The sequence below is a fragment of the Orbicella franksi genome, chromosome 13 (genome assembly GCF_964199315.1).
Source record: "Orbicella franksi chromosome 13, jaOrbFran1.1, whole genome shotgun sequence".
NCBI lineage: Eukaryota > Metazoa > Cnidaria > Anthozoa > Scleractinia > Merulinidae > Orbicella > Orbicella franksi.
The window spans coordinates 15,516,021-15,539,723 of NC_138157.1; the positions used below are offsets into that span (position 1 = coordinate 15,516,021).

The 23,703-nt window shown below is 39.4% G+C and overlaps 2 protein-coding genes and 2 pseudogenes across 3 annotated transcripts in view; 3 read left to right on the forward strand and 1 right to left on the reverse strand.

Moving 5' to 3' along the window:
* Positions 1-4,732: 4,732 nt before the first annotated feature.
* LOC145466194 (uncharacterized) lies at positions 4,733-6,778 on the forward strand (annotated as a pseudogene). The gene is made up of 3 exons (XR_014041838.1): positions 4,733-5,023; positions 5,220-5,302; positions 5,518-6,778. The product of XR_014041838.1 is annotated as an uncharacterized LOC145466194 (transcript).
* A 74-nt stretch (positions 6,779-6,852) lies between these two features.
* On the reverse strand, positions 6,853-9,211 carry LOC145465745 (uncharacterized; annotated as a pseudogene).
* Positions 9,212-13,431: 4,220 nt separating this feature from the next.
* On the forward strand, positions 13,432-16,114 carry LOC145464751 (beta-1,3-galactosyltransferase 5-like). The gene has a single exon (XM_081448539.1). It carries the CDS (start codon positions 13,473-13,475, stop codon positions 14,643-14,645), a length of 1,173 nt encoding a protein of 390 aa, XP_081304665.1. The 5' UTR covers positions 13,432-13,472; the 3' UTR covers positions 14,646-16,114.
* The window catches only part of LOC145464750 (beta-1,3-galactosyltransferase 5-like), a 60,144-nt gene continuing 49,947 nt past the window's right edge, over positions 13,507-23,703 (forward strand). Inside the window, exon 1 of the mRNA XM_081448538.1 lies at positions 13,507-13,580. The gene's annotated coding sequence lies outside the window, so the exon portion shown is untranslated. The remainder of the gene's footprint in view (positions 13,581-23,703) is intronic.

Below are 23,703 nucleotides of genomic sequence, written 5' to 3' on the forward strand. Positions count from 1 at the left end.
ACGTATTCCGTTAAAAACACTCATTTCTTTACGGAAAAGTCACTGTCACAGCCTCAAAAACGTATTTTAGTATCGTGGTACCACAAGTTGATGGGGAAGTTTTTCCGACTTTTGGGGCGAAACGTCAACGCATATAGAAAAGACAGCAAGTGCTTCAAAATTGTCCAAACCAACCGTCTTTCGGTGAAAGAAGATACTAATGCTTCAGAATGCACTGCTCAAAATAAGCTTAACTCGATCTTCGCATTCGCTTTCGACAACATATCTTCGCCTTCTTCATTCTGGGATTTATGGATGAACATTTCAAGCCTTGTGAACATCTGCAGTTATCAGAAACACTGCTACCGACAGAAATCGCCCGATTGTTTACATCTGATGATCCTGGAAGCTGATTTACACTTGCTTGTGTCAAAGCGAGGGAATCTATTTGACGAGAACTTTGACGGAGTTCAATACTTCGGTAATTGCTGTGACTAAGATGATAACTTATAAGTTTCTTTGTGGTGTTCTGCTCAGGATGCATGGCAGATCTGCCGATGGTGTTTTTTACTTAGCGATTTTAGCTTTACTTAAGACTAGGCAAACTTTGATTGTTTTTCACTAGTGCCCGCCAAGGTTACCGACTGGTAAGTCATCTATATAAATTTTATTAAAGAAATATCTCTAAACTTTTAGCTACTGATATTCTCGTACTGATTCTAATCGGCTTTCATCGCTTCAATGCGCTTGAATTTTCAGAACCGGGCTCTTTCTAATTTGCATAATCCGTAATCGGCCCGTGGGCATTACGGGAGAATAATGCCCTACAATTCAGTGACAATTAACCAATCAGAGCGCGCGTTATATCGGCCACAAGCCAAAGCCATATAATAATTATCGTTATCGGCCTCTAGTTTTGCTTACTCGAGAGAAACGACATTCGGTAAATGTCGTCTCGCTTTTACCGCGCGTAATTGGTTGAAAACTTGCCATGACAACGCAGCCATGACAGCGCAGCAATGACGTACACTTCAAATTTCAGGACTTTAGAGCGATGAAACACTACTAATCTTTTGCTTTGTTCTTGTTCTTTTACTTTAAACAATAATTTTAGAAAAGGGAGCTTTTGGAAAAGATTACGAGTTTGAATAAAAATAAGTTTGCATAAATTATTCGGCTTTTTCTATGATTTTTTCTTTTTATCAAAGCAATTGTCACGTTTTTATTTTTTTTTTCTGTATGCTATGTATTGCATTGTTGATCATTGCTTTTATTTTATTTGGTGGCTCCTAAAGGAGCCGTTTGTTTTTTTGTTTGTTTGGTTTATCCGCCTAGTCCCTCGGTGCATTCAGGTAAGAGCAGGCTTTCAGCAACCGCTTGGCTGACCGTTCGTTGGCCTCGTATTCGTCCCACAAGTTGAACAGTTTGGTCTGGAGGTCGCGGTACTTGCATGGAGAGAAGTAACTTCTGTATGGAGCGAAGTAACTCTTGTATGGAGCGAAGTGACTTCAATTATGAGGCGAAGTGACTTTTGGTTGGGGCGAAATGACCATGGGGCGAAATGACCGGATACCGACGAGAAGACTTCATTTCTAAAATCAGATACACAAACAAATTGGGACTTCGAGACGTACCCTTAGCCTTACGAAAACTCGAGACTTTGAGTCTGCGAGATGCACATAACCGCTAAAAAACAAGACTGCGAGACCCGTGAAATTCGACTAAAATTTTGCGAGACCCAGAGATTTTGAAGGACCATTCGCCACCCCTGTAACTGATTGCTGTCTTAATTTCTCTGGAGTAGCACCAAGCGAGTGGCAGAGAATAATTCAGCCCTGAAGCCGGTTTGATACGCAAAATTCAAGCATTAAGACTACCTTATATAATATATTTTGACACAGAAAACCAGTCTGCGACCAAGTGTCTACAAAGAAAACTTGGCGAGGTCACTCCGACCCTAAAAAAAGATTGCAGCCTACTAAAAACCAACTATCGGCGGATAACGATTTTACTAGCTTTCTCGAAGTTTTTCGAAAAAATTGTTCATTGCCGAATAAGCCCGTATTTTGAAGAAATTTATCACAAATATGTGTTTGCCTATAGGAAATGTCACGGCTGCGACTCAGCGCTTCTTAGTTTAACCGAACAATGGAAAAAAGAAATTGATAACAAATTGATTGGTCTGATCTCTATGGACTTGTCCAAGGCGTTCGACACCTTACCTCACGGACTGATTGTTTTGAAATTAAAGGAATATGGAGCAGACGAAGCAAAAACTACCCTGATAAAAGTTACTTATCAAATCAATTCCAAAGAGTCAGACTGGGGGACACACTTTCGAATTGGCAATCTATATGTAATGGTGTACCACAGGGATCTATCCTCGGCCCCTTATTATTTAACATCTTTATGAACGATCTTTCATATGTTATCGAGAAGAGCTTTCTGTCCACTTACGCTGACGACACTCAAATCTTTTACGCTGACAATGAACTCTCCAAAGTTGAAGGAACAATCAACAATGATCTTATCAGTGTTGATATATGGTTTGCGCGAAATGGTATCGAGAGAAACAGTTCAAAATACCAGACGATGGTGTTGGGAAAAAATAAAGGAACTGATGAGCCAATGTTCAAGTGTGAAGAGTCACAACTTCTCCAACACAATGGAACTTCTTGGCGTGACAATTAATTGATGAGAAATTAAGTTTTGAAAAGCACATCGCTAAAATATGTAGAAAAGTCAGTCAACAGATTGCTGTATTAAAAAGGATGCAGAAACTGTTGCCTTTTGAGACTAGAAGGGATCTTTACAAAGCTTTTATTCTACCACACTTTAATTACTGCTCCGAAACGTGGCACTTCTGTAATAAGAAGTCAACTGACAAGTTAGAGATGGTGAACAAACGAGCGCTCCGTTTTGTTTTTAGAGATATGTCCTCGCCTTATTAGGAACTTTGTAAGCGTATCGGTCTCTCAAGTCTTCGTGAACAGCGATTAGCAAAAATATTGTCCACTGTTACTGGCCAGCGATGCAGGACCAGCAAGCTTACGTGATCTTATAACAGTAAGGTGCTCCACTTATAACCTCAGGGCACCACAATACTAGACCTTCCAAAAGTAAAATCAACAACTTTCGGCTTAAGATCATGGAGATACGCTGCATCGAAATTGTGGAACGCTATACCGGACGAGTCTCGAAAGATACAAATGTACACTACTTTTAAAAACAACTTAAAAACAGTAGATCTCACGGGACTCTGAGTGCGAAGTGGATCTATCCTTAATCAACTTTCACTGCTTTTAATGATCATATTTTCTTATACATTTTACTTGTGACTACATTGTCAATTCTTATATTTTAATATTAGCTAATTCTTAATCTTAATTTATTTAAATTTATATACCTTCATAAGGCTCTGATAATTTCTTTTTTCTGTTTTTTTTTTCTTTTTTCGTGGCGTACCCGTAAACTAGCTTTTTAGCTAAGCGTACCCACCACGTTAAATATATCGATTGATTGATTGATTGATTGATTGATTGATTGATTGATTGATTGATTGAAAAGGTGAAAGTAAAGGTTATGCTCTATTTTGCACGCAGTTCTGTTCGTATCCGAACGATTGGAGTCGCGAATTCTTTAAAGGTACAAATTATTCCTGTCACCAACACTAACGCACACGGATTGAACTGTTCGCGTTAAAATCAGGGGAGTAGCGACCATATACGCACGAACCAACCGGTTTATTTACTGGTGAAAGGCGTCTTTAATAAACAAATGGGCTAGCTTGACAGTCTATAGAAATTCTTCGTCCTCGGTGAGCATTTTCAAGACCTCGGTCACAGTTTTTCATTATACGGACCTCTCGGCTGGCAAATAACATAATTTAATTATCCATAGACATCTAAACTTTCTTCCAACTTCAGAAAAATGATAAAAACGTCGCATTTCTTGGACAACCGACGGCCACTGCACTCTAATTAACGATTAGATCATGAGCTCGAGATTTCTATGAGGTGGTAGCCGATACGGCCGAAGGCCGAATGAACTATTTAAACAATAGGGTGTTTCTGTCGAGGAACTATCGGTTGATAGTTGCCCCGCGGAAATTTGATGTTCTGAAAGCAAATATGCTAGTTTTGAGAACATCAAATTTCCAAGGGGCAACTATCAGACATTTCAATTGTTTACTTTCTGTAAGCCCGCTTCCTTACAGAAACATTTACACGGACGAATACTATCTATCCGGGTATTTTCCTCGGACGGGCACTATGGTCTGATAGTGTCTCTCCACGGATGAACACTATCGCGTCGCGTTTTTAACATTCTTATTTCCATTCAGGCTTACATCAATTTGTGAAAAAAAAAAAAAAAAAAAAAAAAAAAAAAATATATATATATATATATATATATATATACTTCTTGAACTTGAACAGAATAAATTTATAGAGCGCTCGACTCTGAGAGGAGCAGTGTAGATAATAAACAATGGTAGCAAGACTTCAATTCATCGTTTTATTGCGACAACGCTGTTTCGTATGGTCAAAGGATGACCACACTCATCAGGCAATATCAATGATGAGTGTGGTCATCCTTTGACCATACGAAACAGCGTTGTCGCAATAAAACGATGAATTGAAGTCTTGCTACCATTGTTTATTATCTATCTATCTATCTATATATATATATATATATATATATATATATATATATATATATATATAGACTAAAAACAGGAGCCATAACCGGGGACGGAGACCGTAAGCGCGCGCTATTTCTAGTATACTCCGATATCACGTTCCGCCATCTTGGATTGCGTGCTGCACCAAAACGAGGCTGGACGGGCATGTTATTCCCCACGTTTGCTTTGTCAATATGGAGGAAAGGCATGTTAGTGCCGCGTGGTCGAAATCTCTTAAAGGTATTCCGTTTTTTGACTCATCTTTCATCGAGAAATGGCTCGAGAAGGATGGAAAAGTCCCAAAGAAAGTAATTACTCGCGGCTATAGTAATTTCTGCGAAGGTTACATCTTTGATGTCGAAGGTAAGTTTCAGTCCCGTCGAGTTGTTTTTGCTCTGGGAGAGAAATTGAACTCGAAAAGTGGTGCGATTCACGCAATTTATGCTTTTTGGGGCATGTTTTTTTCCTTCAATTCGTTTATGCCTATATTGGAAGATCGAAATCCCCTGTGATTCAAGCTATAGTGTTGTATACTTCCATATTCACATTTTACTTACAGTAAAACCTCAAGACGCAGGAGTCCTCGTAAGAGCTAAAAGCTATAAATCCCAGCGAAAAAATGAAGAGCCATGGAGCGTGCAGGTAATGATAGTACGTTATTGTTTCGTTTGAGTTCGAACCAATCCAACAAAAATGTGTTAAGTTTCCTTTTAGGTGTACATTTTTTAAAATTTGCTTTAGTTTATTGAACTGCTAAGCAATTAAACAAAACAATCAATGTGATTGAGTGAAAATATAAAAAAACACACACGCATTGCAAATCAGAAAAAAAAACACATTTTAATTTGTTTCTTTAGGTTGAAATATCAAAGGCTGCAGAAGTTAAAATAACCAGTACCTCATGCAGCTGTGAGGCAGGAGCAGGGCTCTGCAATCATGCAATAGGGCTAGTATACCTCATTGAGAATTACAGAAAACTTGGTTTGAAAAGTGTTCCTCCCGCCATGTCCACAACAAGTCCTCCACAGACATGGCATGTTCCACAGAGGTCAGCAGGAATCAATCCCCGCAATGTACAAGAGGTGCTAGTGCAGCAGGTAAAACCTCCAAGCAGTGATACTCCAGCAAAAAAGGATAGATGGGGTACAGTCCACTCTGTACAACCCCATTCCAGAACATTTTGGGGAGCCGAAAATTATTGATTCCCTGAAAGACATATTCAAAGAATATGAAGACATGTAAATAAATAGTATTATTCCCGAAACTAACAGATTAGACTTTGTGGATAGTAAACTGGGAAAAGTAGCTCTTGGCTCAGTTATCTCATACCAGCAGCGCCAAAACACAACAAATGATCCCAAAATTCGCATGAACATTGATGGACCAGAAAATCCACCAGCTTTTGATGTGCCATCACTTGGAAACTATTATTTATTTGTTCCCACCTTGGAAGAAAAAAACTTTATCGAAGGACTCAGTGTCTCACTAGCACAATCTTGCTTATACGAGGAAGAGACCAGGGAGCAGTCTGACACACAGAAGTGGCATGACTTAAGGGCACAGAGATTATCTTCCAGCAAATTTAAAGATGTGTGTAAACGAAGGGCTGACTTTGAATCACTGGCAGTCAGGCAACTGAAGAAGACCGCGCAAACTGCAGCAATGAAGCATGGCATAAATACTGAAGAAGGGGCAGCTTCTGCTTATGCTGACAGTGGAGATTGCCATGTTTTCCCTGCCGGGATTGTTATCAACCCATCTTGCCCACATTTGGCTGCCTCTCCAGATCGAAGAGTCTATGATCCCTCTGAAAACAATCCCTGGGGGCTGCTGGAAATCAAGTGCCCTGTTAAGGAGTCAATCTCTGAGTTGCCATATCTAAAATGTGTAAATGGAGTTTATAAACTTAAAAAAACACATAGCTATTACTACCAGGTCATGGGACAGATGTTGTTGACTGGCTGTGAATGGGTAGATTTTTATGTCTATTGTAAATCTGACTTTCATTTAGAAAGAGTGAGAATTGATGAAGAATTTTGTTCAGAGATGAAGATGAAATTAGATAAGTTTTACTTTGAATACCTCCTCCCTGAACTGTTAAAAAAAGCTGGGGCATAATCTGCATAATTTGTTGAAGAATATGTAGAACCTGCACCCCAAATTTTCATCTTTGTAAAGGAAGAGGTGTAAAATTGTAACCACGAAATGTAAACAACTTTCATCACTGAACTTTCAGCGCTTTATTTGGCACTTGTTTGTAAGTACCTTGTGAACTGTGACAACTTTCATATTACTGAACCTAGCTTTGCTGAGAAATGTGTAGTTCCTCAAAATGTCCATACCTCCCCACATAGAACAGATTGTAAATGCCTTGAGGCGAAGGGGAAGTAGAGGACATTGTTTGTGTTACCAGAAGGGGGAAGGTGAAAGAGGTCGTAGAAAAATCTCATTTTTGAGGGAGGTATGGATATTTTGTAGATCTACATAATACTAACAGACAAGTTATAGGTTCAATATAGTGGACCTCTAAAGTTTGTAAGAAGACAGCAAATGGTCCAAATTTGGTTTACTGAACCAGCCAACGAAAGTGGCAAAACTTTGTCGAAAATTTGATATTCCTTGATTCGTCGAATTGCCCGTTCAACATGAACACGAAGGCGGGCAATCTGTTGTGTTTCTGTAACCTCTTTAGAGGTGAACTGCAAAGACCTTGTTCTAGACAGGAAAGGAGGGATTGTCAAAGTAGCTTTTTTGGGTTCCAATAAATCCTGAACCAGGAAACCCTTATCTGCCATTACCTCGTCTCCTTCTTCGAGTAGTGACAGAATTCCACTGCGTCTTGTAATTTCTTTGTCCGATATACTTCCCTGATATAGGGAACTTACAAATGTTACAGAACCATGAGGAGCAATATCAACTAGGCATTTTAAGGTGGTATGAGACTTGTATGTAGAGTAAAATTCTGAGTTCAGAACCTTACAGCTAGGCCTTTGGACCTTGATTTCAGTACAGTCTAGGATGAGTCTGGTTTTAGGGTAAATGGTTTTGAAGCAGTCAGGCATACTATTTTTTTACCTGAGCAGTTGTGGGCCAGATTGGCAATTGGCCAAGCGTTGTATACAGGAAATTCGCCCAAGTTAAAATAACTCTGCTAACAGTACTTGTGCTAATATTGAATCTTACTCCCAAGTCTGTCTCTAGCAATCCTAATCTTAGCCTTATCATAAACAAAAACAATTGGTCATAGAGTGACAATGCAAAATTACCACTGCTACGCCTTCGCTTGCAGTTTTCTTTTCCTCGTTCACGCTGAATCTGGGACCATTTTATCATAGTTTTGGCATATGGTTCAACCCAGCTATAAAAGCTATCGAATCGTTCTTTTGATACAAAGCCTGTGTAAAATGTCAGCAATTCTGAATTCTTGGAAATATTTTCAGCGCAAAACTTTGATTCTTTGAGATCTTCCACCTCCTGCTCTAAGTCGTTGATTTTGGCTTTCAAGATTTTAATTTGTTCCTCTGCACTCCGCTCGGCGGGCTGAATGTTTTCGCTTTCTAGTTCATCTGTAGCTGTTTCTTCTATTGGCTCATCACCAGCACTGGCTTCCACCACTGCTGATTCAGTCACTTCTTCTAATTCGACATCCTGCCGCAATGAATCAACGAAAGATTGTCGTCGCTCCTCCTGTGCTTGCTGTTCGTTCACACTTTTTAAATTTTGTAGTTTATTTTGTGGGCGTTCTTTACTGCTCTTGGTCCATGCAAACTGTGATGGCACAGCTCCTGCTTTCAGACGTGTAAGCCCTGTTATAGTTTTATACATGTCGCTTGGCTTGAAGTGAGCAGAACACACCAGAGTAGAGCCTTTCTTGACCTAGGAAAAAAGTTTAAATCTCCAAATTAAAATGCTGATAACAAGAGAGAATCTCATAGAATATCGATAACCATTTTCGAGTCAACGAAAACAAACAAACCGGTTCCACGTGAATGAACCACGTGCGTTTGACAGCTCTGGCCAGAAGCACTTCAGTCGAGTAATCTAGGTTAGATAATTGACTGCATTTTACCTGGATATGTATTGACTAATTATTCCATGAATAGGAAGCGGGCTAACTAAGTCTTAAATCTAGAAACTCTTAACATCGGCCACAAGTAGAACTTGTGCGTTTGACAACTCGCTGGCCATGGCTCGTCGCACTCACCTTAAAAAGCGGCCCTTCATCTCGCTTTATCGCGGCAATCCACGGAGATTTCTGTGTCTTGTTTGACGGAAAGTTGAAAAAAGACAAATTCTTTCCACTTTCGTTTCGTTTGTCGTTGGTACAGCAATTTACACAGCAATGATCGTTAGCCATATTTGCGTGATATCTTACTCAAAACCCTTGTCACGCAACGCTTCAAACGAAAGCATGCCCGTCCAGCCTCGTTTTGGTACAGCACGCAATCCAAGATGGCGGAACGTGATATCGGAGTATTGGGGCTGTCCCTGTGATATGGGACAATTTTTCTATTTTTAGAACAAATTGCGCCATCATGTGCAGCACACGCGCGTACATGCTGCGAGGATTTTTCCGGATGTATAGTGCGGGGAAATGGCGTCCGAAATTTCCGAAATGTTTGATGCTTTTGGCCCACAACTCAATACGTTCGTGATTGTTGAAATTTTAGTTCAGTATTTTCGTCGTGAACTGCTCCAGTTTGAGTGAAATAATACAATGTCGAATTTAGTAATGTCCCGCTTTTTATCACTGACCAAGTTGTGTTCCGCTTCTTCTTTTACAAGAGTTCCACATTACTCCACTCTAAGTTTCACATATAATGAAGATTCACAGCTTTTTCGTAACACAGCAACAAAAATAGTTGGATATATTTGGATATGGCAGCGTTTCAGGACTTCAAAGTTTCCCTCTTCTTGCCACACGCTTGCAAGGATTTCACCATTGTCTATCTTGACCGAAAAGTAAAAAATTAATAATAATTGTAAGTTTGAGTTTGGCCTAAATCGTAAGCAACGCTTGATGTTTTATCAAGGCCCAATAAGTGACAACTATGTCTGCAGATGCTGCTCAGTTTTGTTTGTGTAAAAATCCAAAAAATTTTCTGTTGTCGATGAATAACAGCGCCCGCCGATACGTGTTTTGTTACAGTCAGTAAAATTAAACATGACAAATTGGACTTCCGCACTTTCGTGTAATAACGTACATCGAACTCATATAATATCTCTAGTTTTTAAATATGTTTAAGGTTGATAAATGTTTGAGAACATATTAAAAGCTTAGCTGAAAATAATCAGCAAGGTTACGATGACGCTTTCTGTAATCAACTCGAATAACGATTTCGATTCAAAGGTGCGCGCGGATCCCAAGACTTACGGTCTCCGTCCCCGATTATGGCTCCTGCTAAAAATTAATAAAAGGCTATTAAGTTTACATCAGTAGCTTACGTTATACTACAAGTGACAAAAAAGAAAACTACACAAGAAAAAAACAACAACAAGAACAAAGGACACAAAAAAAGAAATGAATGAATGACTTCGTAATTACAGAGAGCGAACAATCTAAATTATTTCTTTGATTACTATATTACGTATTTTATCTGTCAACATATTGATTTGATTTCTGGCCAGGGCTAAATATCCATATATTTTTTTTCAAAATAATCCTTGTTTATTTTACGTTCAGTTTCGTATTTTTTTCTATTTTGTTTTGATAACCTTTAATTTTAGGATGTATTTGGTTTCTTCTGCAGTCCCACAAAAACAGCTTTCTAACACCAATAAAGTAATTTAGTAATTTTGTTGAAGGGCATTGCTAAGACATTATACCAAATGGAACATTCTGCAATAAAAGACGAACCTGTTGATTTGATAAAAGGCACCAATAAGATTCAAAATCGTTCCAAAATCGCCTTAAGTAAGGGCATTGGTAAAGGATATGGTTCAAAGTTTCTGGTTCGGATGTATTTGGTTTCTTCTGCAGTCTCACGAAAACAGCTTTCCAACAACAATAAAGTAATTTAGTAATTTTGTTGAAGAGCATTGCTAAGACATTATACCAAATAGAACATTCTGCAATAAAAGACGAACCTGTTGATTTGATAAAAGGCACCAATAAGATTCAAAATCGTTCCAAAATCACCTTGAGTAAGGGCATTGGTAAAGGATATGGTTCAAAGTTTCTGGTTCGGCCTCACAAAAAGTACAAACATTGTCTGTTCTGTAACCAATTTTGAATAATTTTTTATTTGTGTAGAGTTTGTTGTTAAGCACTTTATACTGAAAAGCCTTAACATAAGATTCGAGGGTTCAAAACGTTATGCTCTGTTTTGCACGCTGTTTTTTTCCTTTCCAAGTGATTACTCTCGTACGCGTCGGAATTCCTTAAGGGTAAAAAATATTCCTCTCACAAATGTCGCGTAAGGATTGAACTGTTCGCGTTAAAATCAGGGCAGTAGCGACCATATACGAACGTACCAACCGGTTTATTTACTGGTAAAAAGCGTCTTAAATTTAATAAACAAATCGGCTAGCTTGACAGTCTATAGAAACTCTGCGTCCTCGGTGAGCCAGTTTTTCACTATACGGACCTCTCGGCCGGCAAATAACATATATATTTTTACTATGGAAAAGCGTCTTTAATAAACAAAGCAGCTAGCTTTACAGTCTGTAGACTCTCCTATTTAACCTACTGACAATTATCCCCAAGGCTGTCATGCAAGATATAATTTGTGCTTGGTGGCTAGTTGTCATTTTAAAACAGTTCAGTAGTGAAAACCATTGTAGTCGTCAAGGGTTCAAAAAGTTATGCTCTGTTTTGCACGCTGTTTTTTTCCTTTCCAAGTGATTGCTCTCGTGAATTCCTTAAGGGTAAAAATTATTCCTCTCACAAATTCCGAGTACGGATCACTGCTCGTGTTAAAATCAGGGACGTAGCGACCATACGCGGATATGTCAACCGCCCCCGGAAATCCAGAAAAAATATAATTATTGATTTACTGGTGAAAAGCGTCTTTAATGAACAATTCGGTTGGCTTGATAGTCTGTAGACTCTTCTAATTAACATACTAACAATTATCCCGAAGATTGACATGTAAAATGTAAACAATATAAACTACTAAGGAAAAGGTCAAAAAGTGTTATGGAGGAGTGGGTCATCAGTTTTTAAGCCTTCGGTAAGGAGTGGGTCATTCAGTTTTCAGCTACTCATGGGGGGTGGGTCATCCTATTTTGTAACAAGTAATCAAAGTCTTGAACCACTGGAACAGCTGGCCACGCATGCATTCACATTTTGTACGTATTAACAAATAACTCTTAGTCCTCTTTTGTGGCTTTATATAAAACGTAACTTACCAAAAAAAAATCACATGCAAGTATACGTGCATGTAATTTTTTTTTCGTGTTTTACTTCATTGCTGTATTGTTCCATGTGGTAAAGGCAACTTCAATGAATTTTGATGAATTTTAGCCAACTTATGTCTACATGCTATTTATCCGCAAGGGTACGGGACATGGGTCTGGGACTCACACTCTTGAATTTGCTGGCTGTGTGAGTCCAAGGATTCACTAAAGCCCTTTTCTAAATAGATCACTGTTCCACAGGAACAAGGCTGGAAAAAAATAAATACAACACAAACACCTGTGATAAGCATTGTCTTCTTTACAAAAAAAACAGTACTTGACGTTTCATGTGCTAGTCGACATAAAGCCGTTTGTTGGGACTGTAACGAATTTTACGTTGAAAAAACAAAACGAAGACTCCATGACAGTTAAAATCAACAATTCAAGGCCCTCGCTAAAAAAAGGCCATTCATCAGCCGTTGCTAATCATGTAAAAACCAGTGGTCACGACATTAAATGGGATCATTTCGACATCTTAGCGTTTTAGCATTTTATCAAAACTGACTTTTATTGCATTTATTTCATTCAAGAGCTTAAGCCTTCACTAAATGTCAGAGTCATAATAGTGAGCAGTTGTTGTTTTACGTACTATCTGTTACTTTTCATGACGTCTAGACAGGTTTACATACTGCTGCACATCATATTTTCAATCTAGGTTCCAGACCTCTAATATTTATGATGTAAATAGCTTTCGAAAATTCGTAACAGCCACTTTTGAAAATGTATGTTGACTAGCATACGAAACATCAAGTTCGGTATTTCAATGCATTGAAATAAATGTTTATCACTGATGTTTGCGTTATATTTTTAATCAAGCTACGAGGACCTAAAAACAACAGTTTATACATTGCGGACATGACTTAAAGTTGCAAGAGTAATGGGAAATAATATTATTTTTAGAAACGGTTGCACTATTGTTAAGAAATAAATCTAAAACGTCAATAACACCACAAGCTAGTTCATATGCAAAATGTCATTTTGTTGGATTATTGAAACAAAAGTGTCATGTTTTATTAGGGGTGGGTCATGTAATTTTCAACCGTTCATTATGGGGGGTCACTCAGTTTGGTGCCAAATGGGAAAGGTGGGTCATGTGTTTTCTATCCACCACATTTTCAAATGCTACCCCCTACCCCCCTCCAATACTTTTTGACATTTCCCGGAGTCTAATTCTCTCGGGCGTGCCCTCAAACCTCCCTAGCGGCTCGAGCCTTTGGCGTCATAGGCGTTAATGGTGGGTATATTTCTTTTACATTTCTTTCTTTATCCTCTTGAATCAAATACAATATGAATCTAAAAAAAATTCGAAATTTTTACGACGTTTTAAATCTTTAATCAAACCAGCACAATTTTGTTCCTCTGTAGAAGAAGCTCGCACTTGGAGTGAAGTCATTTCAATTCACCCACTGGGAACATGCTTCATCGGCGAAAACAACGTCTGTTGTTTCCTTGGAATTGGTCGTGTTTACTCCGAAGGAGACAACAAGGCTCGATAAAGTTCAAGATAATCCAGCTCTCTCTTGTTACAGTAACGGCAGTTGCTTTAATAACGTATTTAAGTGGCTTTCACATGAAGGATTCTTTCTATCATCATGAAACACGCTCGCGACTTATTAAAGCTCTTAACCTGGGCTCGACTTTCAGGCGTTTTGACGACAAGCCCTCTTCAGGCAGTGGCGTTCCCTCTCTATCGAAGGTGGTGCCTACTCTAGAATGGACTTCAGGCCTTTTGAAGTCCAAACCTTCCTCCGCGCAGCCTGTCATTCATCCTGATTTTAAACCGTGGAAAACAACGCCCCAGCGCAAAACTACTTTGATAACCAAGACTGTGTGTGCACGGCACTACCCTCTGCTTATCCTGGTTTCGTCTGCACCAGCAAATTTTGAAAGAAGATATTTGATTCGTCAAACATGGGGTGCCGATAACAACATTGTTCCTCAGTGGAAGACATACTTTCTCCTTGGCCAGACAAGGAATCAAACACATTCAGATTTACTCAAAAAAGAAGATAGCATCTATGGCGACATGATTCGTGCAGATTATTATGAACATTGCTGGAACCAGAGTTTGAAGATACAGATGGCCTTCGAATGGGCAGCCAGATATTGTGGGTTTTCTTACCTTCTCAAAGCAGACGACGATGTGTTCGTCAACCCTAAACGTTTAATAGATGTCTTACAGTTAAAAACAACACCTAAGAAAGGCCTTTATATGGGTAAACTTCATCACAATCCGGTTGTACTACGACGTGGAAAATGGCGTGTCAGTTATGAAGAGTACAATGGTACACACTATCCAGATTTCTGTAGTGGTGCTGGCTTTGTTATGTCATATGATGTTGTCGAGAGTGTGGTTCCTTTAGTTGATGTGATTAAGCCGTATAGACTGGACGATGTGTATGTTGGAATGCTTGCAGATAAACGCGGTGTAAAAGCAGTGGACCACACAGGGTTTGTTATGCCAGTTTTTGAGACTCTTTATGATAAGTGTAATTTTGTTCCAAACACTCTTGTGCAGCATCGAGCTACTGGAGAATGTTTAATTCGACTGTTTTTAAATCACAAGAACCTTACGTTATCTTCATGAGCAACATTTTTCGTGTTTCTATCGAGTTTTGGTAGACTTCTACTAGAATACGTCGTAAATATTGCGAATACTTCAATCTGATTGGCTAAGCTATGGTAAACTATTGGCCATTAGTAGAATTTTACTAGTATACCAATGCAAATGCTGCAATCTGATTGGCTGAGGTACTCGTACATTCTATCAGCTATTATAGAACACCACTAAATTTTCTCCGATTCTTATTGGTTTAAATTGATCACGTGACGCGATAGTGTTCATCCGCGGAGAGACACTATCAGCCCACAGTACCCGTCCGAGGACAAAACCCGGATGGATAGTACTCGTCCGTGAAAATATTTCTGTAAACTAATAGTAATCAGAGATTATGAAAGTGAGTTCGACGCCCTCACTTTAATATAAATACCTTAAATGAACGATTTCACTAGCTGACTTTCAACCTTTGTCTATTGCTAAAATCAACATTTTTCAGCAGCAACCGAGGTTTTAGCGGTGAGATATGCATAGTGTCAAAGTCCATGCAAGTGAAGAGGTCACGATTTGTTGATACGTTGCGTGACGCCGCCAGTTTCTGTAGACTCACAAGTTTCATAGAATATTTAATTGCGTACATTATGCTAAGCCGGAAGCACAAATTTAAGCTAGCATTTGAAATGGCGCGCTCTTTTATCGTAAACAAAGTCCGTGCGACTAACTGGAGTATTTCCCCTGATGAATAAAGTAGACTATTGGATCTTGCCTTCAGAGTACTTCCACTGATTCCAAACAATAAAATTTCGACCGGATAAAGACTGAGCTATATGTCGCGACTGGAAGTAATCAACAAATGCAGTCAAAATGTAGCCGTTCTCACGGTTAACATCCCAAAGCCAAGTCGTGTTAATAGACAAGGACACTTACCTCAGATTTCGATAAATGCTACCGTCGAAGCGTTTAAATTCGCCAAAATCTAACGCTGAGAGCACATAATAGCTAAGCTTACGGCGACTGAATGGAAAGAAGTCAAAGAAAGATCCAACGGAAAGACAAGCTCACATGGCCTGCTCACATGCTCACATGTCCACCTTATGTCTTATCACATGTCTTAACATTAAACGGTACCAGTTTACTGGCCGTGACATGCCCTTGCAAAAATCAACCTAGGTGGCCATTTTGGTGTCCTTACAGGAATGTGGATCTTTCTGCATATAACCGTGCACAGGGCAACCAACTCTAGAAAGCCACAGGTCAAAATTAGGTTTGCGTTCTTCAAACGCAACAAGCGGGCTTATAAAAAATAAGCAATTGAATTTGTATTAAGAGGGTTTTTGTTTGTTTTCTTTTTCAAATTTTAAGTAAGAATTCTACTAAAACAAAACACTATCACCTCATAGAAATCTCGAGCTCATAATCTAATTGTTAATTATTGAATACTGGATCATTGGATAATGCAATTTAAGAGTTTTCATTGACTTAGCCATCTTGGTACATGACCCATTATACCATGCTCTACAAATATAATAAGTATACTCATAATTTTTTGGGGCGTTGTTATTTTAGTTTAGTTTCCTATATTTTGGGGGCGTTTTTAATGAAACAGTTATTCCACTCGCGCTTGTTGGATACGATATGAGATGATTATAGCCAATTAGGCACTATGCGCCCCGTTGACTATCTCATATCCAACGCACGCTAGTAAAATAATTGTTAATTGGTGTTCAGTGGATCGGGATCGTCCATACTGATTGGCAACGTTTTCTCTTTTCTCCGATGTTTGGAGGATGATTTAGAAATATTACAGGATAAATCAATTTCCAAGAACGCCAGAGAAAGGAAATTACTTTGACCGATATTCGACTTTGAAACCTCGAATTTTTCAAAGAAACTCATGAGCGCGTGAAAGCGGCTGTAAATACAAAGGAATAATAAGGGTCTGTTTTACAAGGAGGGGCGGTTACCCTAGCAAGCGGGTTAACCCTAGCTGGAGGGCAAAAGATAGCCCGGGTTTACAAGGAAAATTTTACAGGTAGGGTAACCTTACAACCCGGGACAACTTAATGCGCGGCTACACTCAAAGGGTCTGGAAACAATTAGAAAGTTAACCCGAGTAGGCAGGTAAACCCGACCTGGAGTGTTTACAAGGGAAAAAATAACCCGCCTGTAAGGGTAACCCTAGCACGCAGATAGGGTAACCCTAACAATGACAAATTGAAACTGCTATTTTTGTGTTTAACGCACATCAATATCTCTGTTGAAAAACGGTTCCGTGTTAAATCATTCCGAGTGTAAAACTTCGGCGGTCCCACGGGATTTGCCGAAGAAATGAATCGTCACGAGTTCTATTTATATTTGGTAATGTCATCGTATTAAATCGGGAAGGCCGAACACCAAAAACACGGGCGCAATGGCGTCCTAGGTTCACGTCGTTCGTGTACATGGGAAGCAGAGTTCGTTTAACTTGTTGTTTTGAGCGTTTGAGTAAAGGCGGTCATACACTTACAGCCATCGCCATCGCTATGGGCGAAACTAACTAAAAAGGCAACGACCATCAAATCTTTGTCAGCTTTTAAAGCCATCAGTACGCAAAAAGGTTATGTCAGCTCTGTTCGAGGGATACGGGAGAGATTGTAAATTATGTTTAACGTAGCTCTCACTGTATAAGGAATATATTTATAATTAGATAATTCTGTACTTTAGGTAGCTTTTTTTTAAGAAAAAAATGCTGTAAGTTTTGAATCTTCAGTTTTTGAAAGGATATGTCAGCTGCGTAAGAGCGATGTGGGAGAGATTTTCAAATTTTGTTCAACTTAGTTCTCACTGTATAAGAAGTATATTCATAATGTAAATACTAATTCTGTATTTTAGTTAGTTTTAAAATAATGCTGTTAGTTATGAATCTTAGTGTTTTTAAGTTTTAATTTTTGAAAAGGATGTGTCAGCTGTGTTAGAGGGATGTGGGAGAGATTGTAAATTATGTTCAACTTAGTTCTCATTGTATAGGAAAATATATTCATAATATAAATAATTCTGTATTTTAGGTAGTCTTTTAAAACATATTGTAAGTTATGAGTCTTAAAGATTTTTAGTTTCAGTCTTTGAAAGGATATGTCAGCTGTGTTAGAGGGATGTGGGAGGGATGAATCTTTAAGTTTTTTCCTTTTAATTTTTGAAATAAATGTTAATGATATTGTATCTTAGTACCGTAATGGCGCTTGAACGACGAGACACTTTAATAAACGACGGAAATGTATGTATGAACATGTATGTATATTGCTACAACTTGCTGGGCGTATCGTTGCATGTTGTGTTGTTACCGCCGTTTTTTTTTTTTTTTTTCTCTCTGTTTCGAATAATTTGCGCACCTTTCCGTCGCCAGTTGGTTTCCAATTTTCAAGGTAACCTTAAGGTATTTTCCAATTCTCAGTCGATCTGTCGTTTACTTTCATGCTTCGAAAGTTAACTCCACAGCCCTCGAGAATGTAAGCATACATACCAACAAATTCCTTGTTTAATCGTTGTTATTTCGTTCAGGTGTTGCTACCCGCGTCTCCTCGGCGATACAGGACAGCTGACAGGAGTTGCTTTGGTGACGCAAGCCATTAAAATGTTATCCAGGCATGGCTAGTCACATTGAGCAGTAATCTGATTGCAGTCGAATTGCTGAACTTACTGGAGCTGTTTGTTAACTATATCAGTGAAAATATGACTGAGTCTGCGAATATGATCGGCTGGCTCATCACGTCTTCAACGAGGATGCTGAAATTTCATGCTTACGATTTTTATTTAACTGTGTTTTACTTGCCAACATCGCAGCAAATTAAGCTTATGTACACCATGATAAACCGGAATCAAATAATGGTTTGGTTTTCACAAATGATCTGATATTCTACTAATACATCTCATTGTTTGTATGGCAAACTGAATGATGTGGAGGAAAGTCCAGGCCCTACAATGTTTGATATGATTGGCCCAGTGACCACTGTGTCTGTGGACTAAAAATCAAGGGAATGAATTCTCTTTGGTGAAAATGCTGGTAAGCAATGTGTTGAGTTGTGTCATCAAATAGAATATACCAGTTTGAAAACTTATTTCATTCTGAATTTCATTATTGGAAATAACCTATATGGCTCTTCAAGATATTCTGTACCGACAAATATTTGCAGGAGGGTCTATGACATTAGCAGACTGTGACGTTTTATTCATTATCGCATTTTTATTGCCATTACCGAGAGCTAACAGTAAACAGGCTACCCTGAGCGCTATTCAAGCTAGGCTGATTAATCGATAGTCAGGGTAGCCATAGTGAAATTTAGGCTAATCAGAGTGATTTTTAGGCTCACCAAAACACTATTTAGGCCTAAATGTAGTTTGCGGTCTGCAAACGTCGTACACCATTGCATGTTTGTTTTATCCATGTACAATACAATACAATAACTTACCATGTTCTATTCCCTTAATGAGATGCGCTTGCAGGAACCATGGTAGTTGTATTCATCAAAACAAATATGCAATCGAAGATGATCAATACAACTACCATGATTCCCTGCTGGCGCGTCTCAAAAAGGGAATATGGAATGGCTATTATGGCATGCAATACAATGCAATACAACACATATATCTTATAATGAAGTTTCCATATGACATGCGCTCTGATTGGTTGAAACAGCGTGCTTTATCAGAGAACAGATGCACGGCAAGCTGAATTTCAAATTTTTGATTTGGAATTTCGAAACATGTGACTCTAATTAAACGTTCCCTGTGACTCAGACGAACGCAATGGAAACGCAATGGAAACATAGCTGCCTGGAGGTCATTGTTAACAACAGAAGTGTAACGTGTACCAAAATAACAAGATTTTCCAACAAACCGGTAAGCTTAATCACGTAGCGAAATGCACAAATTCTCAACCTAGCGAATGCTTCGATAAATGACATTATATTTGCTAGGAAGGCAGAAATTTTACTTAAGAGGTAAAACAAGGACAGAGTACACCAATTGAGCTGTCTTCGTTTATGATGAGAAGCTTTATTTTTGGAAAAATGCTCAAATGACCCCGACATGGAGCTTAGTAACGCTCGTTCGCTTAATAAAGCGATCTCCGGTCATCTCAGCGAAGTGAAACTCGGCAATTACGACAACGCTCAGCTCAACCGACGAGTGATCAGTTTAAACCTTGCTGTGATATTCTCCCTGTACACGGAGTAGAACCAGTGGGAGCAGTTTAGTCTTTCCAACTTTGACGCTAGTTTGGGCAATCTTGTTGTAAGCCGTAAAGAACTGTAGCTCCTTTCACATGAATACAGCTCAGCATTTCGCATTTTCATCCGCAAGCTTTGAGCTCTTTGTTTCGTAATTTCCATTGGAAAATTGAACGTTTTCATGAGCCACAATGCAGCCGGATTCCTCTGGACTAGAAACTTTAAGCTGCGTCGTTGCTGTACTTTGCGACGGCGATTAGCCGCGACAATATTATTATTATTATTATTATTATTATTATTATTATTATTATTATTATTATATTATTATTATATTAAGGTCGTGTTGTATTGGGATCAACCGTTTCAACTCCAATCGGTTTGGGTTGATGGGTTGACGTCTCTCAATAGCACAATTTTCCAACCTTTTTGGGATAATTATGAATGCGATCACTCCTGGGACAAGTCCTTACGCAAGCTACACTCACGCCACATAATCGCACAAATGCTTTTTCAGCCGTTTAGGCCGGGTGAAAAAGTTCATGAAACAAACTAACCGAATTAAAACGGTTTTCCCTCAATAGAACGCGTAAAAACCCAACCAACCCAACCAAACAGAAACGGCGCGCAACTTGTAGTGGGAGTTATGGGCTTACCGCTGAGTTTTTTTTTTTAACTTTTCTCCGTTTATTATGGTCTTTTCCTAGATTCCGCGGCCCTGCAAACCCGCCCGTCGCTGCGGTTCATGTTTATATCCGAATGATGTGGACTCTAACTTTTGCCAGGCGTGTTGAGTAGCCACAGCGCCTGTTAAACCAGCTGTACAGCAAGGACGAGATCCTGTGGATGAGAAGGCGATTCTGGAACGCTTCCAAAACTGTAAGAATTCTGTTGGCTGCAAGCTCTATCAGCGTCAGAAGTCGGCTCTGGAGCAGCAATTGTCCACGTTCCTCTCGTCGGTTTCCCCGCCTAAGACTATATCGTCTCGTTCGGCAGACGACGTTATAAAATTCCCTTTTGCAAATCGGATTTATGTGTCCGGTTATTTGGACAACCTATTACCTTTCTGTGTGTCATTTATTTAACGTCCGCTTAGCTCCAGGTTTTTCTTTAGGGCGTCTGACTGCAATAAGGATGTTGGTTCCGGGCCCTTTGTCGGCTCGGCGGTAAATCACCGGCTTCGTGGGTACCTCGTAGAGGCTAAGCCTCGCGATAGTGCCGGAAACCGCCCCCACAGTTTTCGGATGGGCTTGTCTAATATTTTGAGATTGTCGGGTTGTTCTCAACAGGATGTTGTACACGCGCAGTACATAGGGTGGCAGAGTGGGACAATGTTCCTAGTGCTGTCGACTTGGTCAGGATCCCAGTCTCCTACCCTGAAAACCTCCAGGCCACTTGTAATATTTGAATGACTTAAAGTTCAGTTTGTTATCGTCCTCATTAGCTCTCCCATCAACTCTCATATTTCAATTAGGGTTGTCCATTTTATAATGTTGTGTGTTTAGGAATGAAGGGATTCCTGAGCGATGGGAGGAGAGTTTGGATTAAAGACACGTTGGCTATGTTGCTGTTCAGTTTACCACGATGTGGTAATGGGGCATGCAGTGAGGATAAATTATTATTTAAATCTGTGGCACATGTTTGGATAGGGCAAATGTCGCGTAATGACGACGCATATTTCGTAAGCACCGCGGAAATACGATTTTTGGGGCGCGATACAGTATCTCATCGGTACACCTTAGAAAAACTATAAAATGCCGGCAACTCCCTGCGAGTCTTGTCGACAGTGAAAAAGATACAGAACTTAGAGCGCGCACTGTAAACTTAACTTTTGAACTCCGCTCATTTGTTGGATAGTTCTCAGGTAATATTATATATTGTGCCAAAGCCAAACTGAACTTGCACACGATGTGAAATTGTTGCTGTTTCGTGAGAGTTTATGCTCGCAAGCGGCGAGTTAGTGGCAATTTACGTTCTTGTTGTGCGCTAAGGCTAAAACTAGGCAGCTTTTGTGTGGCTGTAGCGGTATTCTGAGGACATCAATCAAGTTTGAAGAGCTGGTGAGCTTGAACCGCATGAATCGGTTTGTCAACGGCATTTTGATTAAATTCGTTGGGAAGATGAGAAAACGTGCTCGTGTCTGTCCACTTGTTCGATTGTGTGCACTCGCGTAAGTAACACGGTTATCGTGTCCCCACTCGGATTATAAGGCCACCCAGATGATTTATGAGCACATCCTGTATAACTTTCTAAATAACTTTTTACAATAACTGTTTAATTTCTCGCGCGCTGATTGGCTCATTTTTATCATCAATAAGAGTACGGACGGATAAAATTTTAATTTATGCAAGCTTTCAAGTTCAACTTTCAGTTGTAAAACTGTCAACTTTTCAAGCAACAAGATTTTATGGACTTTTTTAAGTAGCCAATCAAAAAGCGAGAAAAGCTATTGACAATGTTCACGTCATTTTGAATAGAATTAACTTATCTTTTTTAACGGCAAGTTTACGGCGTCTTTTCCCCTCATTTATTCCCGGCATTTGACCATTTTGGGGTCTTGTTATTGTAAAAAGCAAATTGACTTCAGTTTTTTAATGCGTCTGTCCTCTTACTGATGATAAATTGGGTCATAACATTGTCAAAGTCTACTGCGGAACCACTCGCCTGCGGCTCGTGGTTCTACAGCCACTTTGACAATGTTATGACCCAATTTATCATCAATAAGAGGACAGACGCATAAGAAACTGACATCAATTTGTAAAGTTTACATATTACTTTTACTGTACCGGTCAAAGGCATTGCAGCATTACATGCGCGTAAAGCGCTTGTACTACACGCATATTACACGCAGTGTCCACGTACCTTACACGCAAATATGCGTGTAATCCGCCGTAAGAAAAAATATGGCGACTGGTACATTAACCCATAGTTCTTAGCGCACGAAAACTTAAACAACGCTCATGAAAGCATACAGAAACGTTCTAAAGCCTGGTTTTCATATGTCGGGAAGATCCCAGATGATGGGGGATTTGACTTTTTGTTGACCATCTCAGATTTTGCCGATATATCGGATATTGCCGGTTTTCATGTGACGTCATCAATTTCCAAAATAAGAAATTACCAATCCTTGTGAAGTTTTAGTTGCATCAGATGTAAGACCCTCTAATAACTTGACGTTTTGCAACGTTTCAGCCCGACCGGGTTCCTCATTATGTAATGGAGCACGTCGGAATTTCCAAGTTAACGCGTTGCGTGACATTAAAATGGCAGCTCGGTAAGGCTGTCGAGTGAGTCAAAAGATGAGTTATTGCTCAAGTTTTTACTAACTAAACAGTTCTTGCTCTAGACAGAGTATTAATTTCAATGTATCGGAGCTCTAGATTAATAACGGTTCGTTTCAATGGCAAAACTCAATGACAGATGTTTCTGTTACTTTACGGCCGCCATGTTTGTGTCCCTCCGAGGGGCACAAACATGGCGACACCATACAAAGCTCTATAAATTTGAGTGAAACACTTTTCCGAATAAAGCGCGGATGGAAAACCGTACAGACTTAAAACTTGGCGAGGCTATTTATGTATCAATCATCTTTCATATCTCAGCTTCTTGAGTTAATTTATTGAATGGTTGCGATTTTTATTTTTGATGGCGTGACACTACAAACCAGCCATTCGTCAGAGGTCTGTCCCAGATTTTCCCGATTATGAATCTGGCGGGAAATGGAAAGTACGGCAAAAATCGAAACTTGAGCACAAACGTGATAGGGGTACTGGAGCCCATTAATTTAGGGGATTGGCAATGAGCAAAATCCATCGCCGACGGACGCCGACGTCCCCGATGGTACAAATTTGAGTTTTCATTTTGTCGGGAATGATCGCCGACCATCG

Coding starts and splice junctions, on each gene's coding strand:
- LOC145464751 (XM_081448539.1), top strand. CDS start 13,473: ATGCTTCATCGGCGAAAACAACGTCTGTTGTTTCCTTGGAATTGGTCG.